The sequence below is a fragment of the Rhea americana genome, unplaced genomic scaffold, assembly GCF_003343005.1.
Source record: "Rhea americana isolate MKP2758 unplaced genomic scaffold, rheAme1 scaffold_7, whole genome shotgun sequence".
Taxonomy (NCBI): Eukaryota; Metazoa; Chordata; class Aves; order Rheiformes; family Rheidae; genus Rhea; species Rhea americana.
In genome coordinates, this window is record NW_028186867.1 from 7278443 (window position 1) to 7285474 (window position 7032).

At 49.8% G+C, this 7032-nt stretch overlaps 1 protein-coding gene across 1 annotated transcript in view; it reads right to left on the minus strand.

Annotated features, from left to right (window-relative positions):
* SHOX (SHOX homeobox) overlaps positions 1-4369 on the minus strand; it is a 14452-nt gene extending 10083 nt beyond the window's left edge. The window contains exon 1 of the mRNA XM_085321599.1: positions 4034-4369. Coding sequence (XP_085177725.1) covers positions 4034-4369 — 336 coding nt within the window. The remainder of the gene's footprint in view (positions 1-4033) is intronic.
* Positions 4370-7032: the final 2663 nt, after the last annotated feature.

A 7032-nucleotide genomic window follows, 5' to 3' on the forward strand; every position in this document is an offset into this window, starting at 1 on the left:
GCTGCTGCTCTCTTTGCTTTTCTGGTCAAAAGATTTGGATACAAAAGCTGTAAGTTCTTCCATGGCTGCCCGGTGCTCTTATCCACAGAGATCCACTTGATTTCAGTAGGAGATGTGGCCGTCCTCTGCACGCTGTTTTTGCACGTAGAAGATGGGCTGTATAGGGTTAGATCACTCCTGCTGTTATTTATGCCTTTCAATTTGAGATCACACTATTTATACATGGCTACCTCAGCCCAACCCCCAGCTCTCCCTGTCTCCAGCAATTACTGACTGCTCCATAGTCGCAGGCGGACTTCTAGCAGCTATCTCCCCCACCTCAGTCCAGCAATTGGCTTTCTTTTCATTTCATCACTGTTTGGCATCTTTGCACCTTGATTTAGGGAGGTAAAGGGGCAAAAGCAAAAAAAAGAGGGAGAGAGAGGAAGAGAGAGACAGAGAAGAGCATAAAAGGGAGGGGTAAAAAGAGAAAACATAAAAATAGGTATCTGCATTCTGTAAATGGGTTGCAGAAATGAAAGTCATGGAAGACTTAATTGATTGTAAGGACATCCTGTGCGTGGCAACACTGTGAGTAAAAACGGACCTAGCTAATCAAATAACTCTATTCGGCAATTAAATGTACCGCTACCAAGAGGAAAAGAAAATGATTGTTCAATAAAAAGGTAACGAGTAAAAAGCTGGAGATGTGCATTTGTTGTAATCATTTCAAATTCTACCTGATCTGCTATTTAGCTAATTTAGCTTAATTAAATGGTCAAAATCATCAGCGAAGCAAAAATGTTGTTTTAAAAGTGCTGCCTGTTCTGGAGTATGGGTGGGTGCGTGCGTGGAGGGGGGGAAAGTATATACAGTTAAACAAGCTGTTAAATATTTCTGAGATCCTTGTCGTTTTGTTCGGAGGATTTGGAGGGGTTGTTTGATTTTGATTTTTTTTCCACATATAGGTAGGGGTGCAATCAAGATGCGTGTAAAACTTGCAGGTTCTGTCTTCTTGTTAAATGCTATTGTGTTGTCTGAAAATATTGTTCGGGAAAATTAAAATCTAAAACGTTTCTTTCGCTGTAGAGCCATCCTGATGCATGTAGTGAAGGCGTAATTTGCTAACACGAGAGTTTGTACACGACAAATAGAGTATTAATTCGCCTGCCTTTTTTTTTTTTTTTTTTTTTTAATGAAACATATTCTGCCAGATTTAAGATAGGACTGTCGCTAATTTCCCCACCTTGTTCATTATAGGCTGCTGTTATTTTTGTGGTACCCTCTGGAATAATTACTATTTTGTGCGCTTGAACAGCCGCCTGAAATTATTATCCAGATAACAGCCGTGGCATTTCTAGCACCTCTCCGCACAATTTGATCGAATGTGAAACTGACTGTCTAGCTATTTATTTCCATCTCCTTTCCTTGGTCTTTAACATAAAGGGTTTGGCATTTGGTGGATTTTGTATTCTGTTCGTTTAGCTTTTTTATGTCCTTATTATGGTGGCAGTTCCTCGCCTCGAGTTTGAGATGATCAGAGCCGGTAATCACGTCGCTCTCTGCTCTGAATTGTAACCCAAGGACTCTTCTTGCACGAGCAAGGGGCCATTGTTTCTTTTCTAGGGGAGCGTGTGGCTGCTCCGAAAATTAGCAGAACATTAAAACAGGAAAAATACATTTAATTAAACCAAAGGTGCCCCCCAGCACCAGAGTTAACACCTCCACAGGAGGAGGGGAAAAAATAATAATCGAGGAAGCAATTAATAAAAAGCTTTAAAAAATCAATCTCCCCCTGTGTGACTTTAAAATGATTATCTAGGGGACAAGGATTGATTATTTGATCTCGGCACTGCGGATATCCCTGACATTTATTATATTGTTGTGTCTCGGTGGCATCCTTCCTCCAGAGTTCATTTAACAAGTGAGGGAGCCGAGGAAGCCTTACAACTTAACAAACAGGTCTTGTCATCGCAAACGCCAATCAAATCCGAGGCTCTAATGTATATCACACGGCACCACATAAATAATAAAGGGAAACGATAGACGTGGAAGTAATGTATGGCTAAAAAAAGATCCAGGCAAGATATGCTGATTATGCCTGTATGATGGATCTGCATATTAACGCGTCTAAGTGCTAATGGTTAACTGTAAGTCCGCGCTGATGCGCGGCGAGTGATGCACGCTCATTTCTGCTAGGCGAGGTTGCAAAGGACACAAACACACGCACACGCACGCACACACGCACAGACACGCACACATACCGCCCCGCGGGGGGCCGAGGGCGCTGCGGGAGGGGCTCGGCCGTGGGTGCGCTCCGCGGTGCGCGGCTGCGGCGGCGCTGAGCCGCCGGCGCCCGCCGGCGCGGCCGTCTCGCCCTTCAGGGAAACTTTTCCAAAGCTCCAGCTCCATCAGGACTGATTTCCCCGTTCCCGCCCGTTCCCCCCCTCTCTCTTTTAATTTCTTTTTATGTTTATTTTTTTAATCTCTTTTTCCTTCTTTTTTCCTTCTTTTTTTTTAACAGAAAATGAAGGATAAATATTTGCTAACTCTTCTTCCCTTTCCAGTTTCGAAGCCCGGGCTGACATGCTTCACGCCACTTTCCCCGGGATATCAGAGTTTGCGCCCCCTCCCTCCATTGTACTCCCCCCCCCCTCCGCGGAGCCCCTGGCCCTTCGCCGGCCCCGCTCCCCCCGCGCCCGGCCCCACTGGGCTGCCCCACGCCCGCTGCCCTGTGCCCACGCGGCTCCCTCCTGCGGCCCCTAGGGCTACAGCCCCCGACGAGACGGGCGCATCTAAGCCCCTAAACAACCCCTCGGAAGCCGCCGGAGGGGAAAAATCCCGGCTGCTCCCTCAGTCCCTTCCTCCCTCCCTCCCCCTCCCCATCCTGGCGGAGCAGGCGCCCCGTGGGAAAGCCGGTCCCCCCGGAGCCTCGCCGCCCCCCGGCCGTAGCTCCGGCCCGGGGCCGCCCAAACCCCACGGGGTTCCGCGGCCGCCGCCGGCACCGGGGACGCAACCAGCCGAGAGCCCAGAGGATGGGGGGCACTTGCCTCCGACCGGCTCCGAAAGCAAAAAGCGCAACAAAGCACCGGAAAGCGAGGAGGGGGGAGGCCAAAAAAAAAAAAAAAAAAAAAGTGGTGCGGGTCGCAACTCTCGGCGGGGCAGGCGGCGGAGGGCGCAGGGGCGTGGGCCGCCCCGCGGGCGCGCAGGGCCGCGTTGCGGGCAGCGCGGAGGTTTGCCAGTGATGTCCCGGCAGGCCGGGCCCGGCTTGTCCCGGTGGGACGGGATGGGGGGTAGCGGGGAGCGCCCCCTCCCGCCCTCCAAACCCGCGGCCCTGGCGGCACCGAGGGCAAGAGCGATCCGGCGTGGGCAAAGGTGGGGGGCTCTTCTGACCCCGCCACAAACTTTGCCCGGCTGCATGTTCAGAAGGGAATTGTGATTATTGCTGCTCGCGATAACGTCGTGGGGAGGAGGCCGGGAAGGAGGAGGGTAAAGGAGGGAGCAGCCGTCCAAAGCCCATTCCCCTACAGGCACGGAGCTCCCGGGACCCCGCCGCAAAAGCAAGAAGTGCCCCCCGCCCCGAGAGCCGCCTCTGCCCCGGCTCAGCTCGCCCCCCAAGCCCCGACCCCCTCAGCTTCCCCCCGCAGGACCTGATGGGGTCTGTTCGGCGGAGGCTGCCGGGGGATCCCTCGTGGCACGGTCCCCGGGGCACCTGCGGGGCACCGCGCCCCCAAATCTCCCACCTCGCGGCCCCGGCCCGCAGCACCTCGAGCTGCTGCCCTGGGAGGGGGGAACCCGGATGGGGCAAAGCATGGAGGTGTGTGTGTGGGGGGGGTTGCCCTCCCTCCTTCGCCCCACGGTGGCCCTGCGGGGCTCCGCACCCCGCGCTGYCCCCCGGCCCGCTGGGGAGAGCCGCCAGCCGCTGCCCCGAGGTGTGGGGAGGCGGGGGGGGGGRGGGAATGGGGGGGAAGGGGGGCGGTGCGGGGCCGCGCGGCCGCCCCCGCGGAACCGCGCGCCCGGCGCTGCGCGGCCGCGTTCGGCAGCGGCGTTTCACACGTGGGACGGATCGGTGCGAGCGGCCGAGGAGCCCCGCGGTCCGCAGGCACCGGGAGCCGGCGGCGGGAGCAGGAACCACCGCCGTGCTAGCGGCGGCGAGGCGCCGCGGGGGAGCGATCGCCCAGCCCCATGGCAAGGCGGTGTCGTTGCTGTTRCTGTTGTTGTTGTTGTTGCACTTTCGAAGGGACCTCTTGACCGTCAGGGGCTTTCTCCGAGTTAAACGAGAGAAATAATTCTGAATGAGTTCAGGCATTTCATTAGCTGTGAGCATTTCCAAGGCGAAGGGTTGGATTTCATATTTATAAGAGGGATCTACATTTGCACATTGACTCATGGTATGACGTAGAGTGAAACTGATTTCCTCCCCCCCCCCCCTTCCTCCTGCTTCTGCTTATTTTGGTCGAAATGGGGCAAATAGGCAAACAGAAAAAATACCGTTTTAATCCCCGCTTTAATAAGCACTGACCTGAAGCGCACGATTTTCTCGAGCAGACGACCGAGTTCTCCCTCTCTCTCCATCCCTCTCTCTCTCCCCCCCTCCTCTCTCTCTGCTCCGCGATTAATTCAGAGACTGTAATCATGGACATTGTACATCAAACCTTTCTGCTCGTGCTACAGACTCCTGCAGATTTTTATTGGTTTACATGAAAGCGAGTAAACATATTTCAGAGGATGCCCTTTCAATCTGGCTCCATTTCCACAGCACATAATTCCAAGGACAATTTGTTTTAATAATAAGAATGGATGCAGTGTTAATGGTTTTCAATTTGTGTTAAAAAAAACATTAAATATTTATAAGTATCGATCGAGGGTTTCAGGATTTTACAGACGTCTTAACACATTTCATAGATGGGATTTTTTTAAATTTAGAAACCTGCGTCGTATTCTCTTTTATGTTGTTTATTGATTTAAGCAACATCCGTGTCTCAAATGAGAGACTAATAGATTTTCATTAAAATAGGCTCTCTTAATCCTGAATGTGAATGGATATGATTGATCCATCCAGGACACTACACATCTATAATATTAATAAAGAACATTATCATGGCAGGACTTGCTTTTCCGTCATCAGTGCGCTTTTTTTTTTTCCTCCTTGCAACCTTAAAGATTTATTTGGGGGCCATAAAAAGGGCCACAGGAGGGAAATGCATTGGGAGGAATACATTTTTATATTAGTTTTTTTTCTTTTTTTGAAAGATTTTTTTTTAATCTACAATCCGCTCTGGCAACATATGGTGAAAATTAAACTGCTTCCCCGCAAATCTAATCTTAAAACATTTATGTTGAGTTTTATTTTTAGAAAAACATTCTAAAAGGAGAGGAAAACAACTTTGGATGAAAAGTAAAATAAGGAACATTTGAAAGGCTAGAGTTTAAACTAACAATAGCCTACTTTCCAATCTGAGGGTCCTGTACGGGTATCATACCTGACGAACATGTTACGAAGCGCTCCGGACAGAAGTAGCTACAGTAATTAATAGAGTGTGACATAAATGCTAAGGGCTTACTTGTCTTTATTGCGACTTCGAGAAACAAAACCAAAAGGATAAATTAATTTAATACAAAAACACACCGATGCTCTCCTCTCTCATGTACAGAGGCATATGCAAACACACAAGCTCACGCACACGCATAGTCTCTTCTCTGTTACAGCTCTTTTTGAAAAGGTTGCATCTTTCCAGCGACATTAATTACTCATATATTCATTACAAGATGCCGAGACGCGCTCAAATCCTCATCTACTTTTACTTCTGTACAAGAAAACATTAACGTGGTGAACTGCAATGAGCATTAGCCTTTGCGTGTAATTAATTACAATATAGTGGGCGAGCATAATGGGCGAGTGATTTCAGTCGCCCGAATAACTCGAGCAGAACTGCTGGAGTCTAGCACAAAAAAGGCAGAAAAGGAGGAGAAAAAGTTCTGAGCTGTAAAGTTTGTACTAATTTAGCGACGCAAAATGCACACAGAGAGAATTGTCTGCCTCGTTCTGTAATGTGCTGGGGACGCTGCAATTTTGAACTCTGTAATAATGATTAATAAGTCAAAAGGGCATATTTTTCTTTTATGGTATGCAGCGCTCAAGGGAATATTCTGTGTATGTCTTTAAAACGAAGTAGGAATATTTACACACATGCACAGAGTTAGCAACAGTACCAAAGAAAGAAAAAAACGCACGAATATTTCAGTGAACTATTACATTTTTTTCAATTATTTCCCAATGAGTATTTCAATGAACTGTTACATTTTCCCAATTCACAGGGAAGATTTATGGGATTATTAAGATTTCTAGTGGAAATATTATACAGTGGAAGTTTATCGTCTCTCAGGGATTGTACACCATTTGATATCAATTTCCAGATGTTATGATCTTTTTTCAGAAAATAATTGAGTATATTAACTTTTTTTCCTACGGAAGACTATTTAGGTATTTATTTATTTATTCTGTCAAGAACACAGCTATCTCTCCCCCCCCTTCCCTTACCAGAGTGAAATTGTTGAAATGTTTTAGTAAACTTAGGTCAGATCCTGGCTTAGCACGCGAGGGAAGGAACAATTCATTTGCGAGTTTATCACAAGCAGAAGCCCGTGGATTTACCTGTGGTTTTTTTATACAGGAATACCTTTGGTAGACCCCACYCGAGAACACCCGCCCGCACATTTCGTTGCCCACAGCCGTGCGCGCACGGGGAGGCAGGAGGCACGGTGGCTGCCGGTCGGCGGCCGTGCGCACACGCACACGCAGGCGCGGGCTGCGTGGGAGCCGCGTGTCGGCCCCGCGGCTGGCCCGCGCTCCGCCTCCACCGACCCCGGTGCCCGCCCGGCGTGAAAGCAAGTTTTGAACGACACGGGCGCTTTGAAAAGGTCTTTGCAAGGTTGTTGTCGCCTCGGCCGCCCATAGGTCCCTAAATCCCCACGGGCTTGACCGCGGTAGAGGGGGCGCAAGGGGGTGCACAGACGAGCGCACGCACGCAGCGCGCACAGGCGCTTGCACGC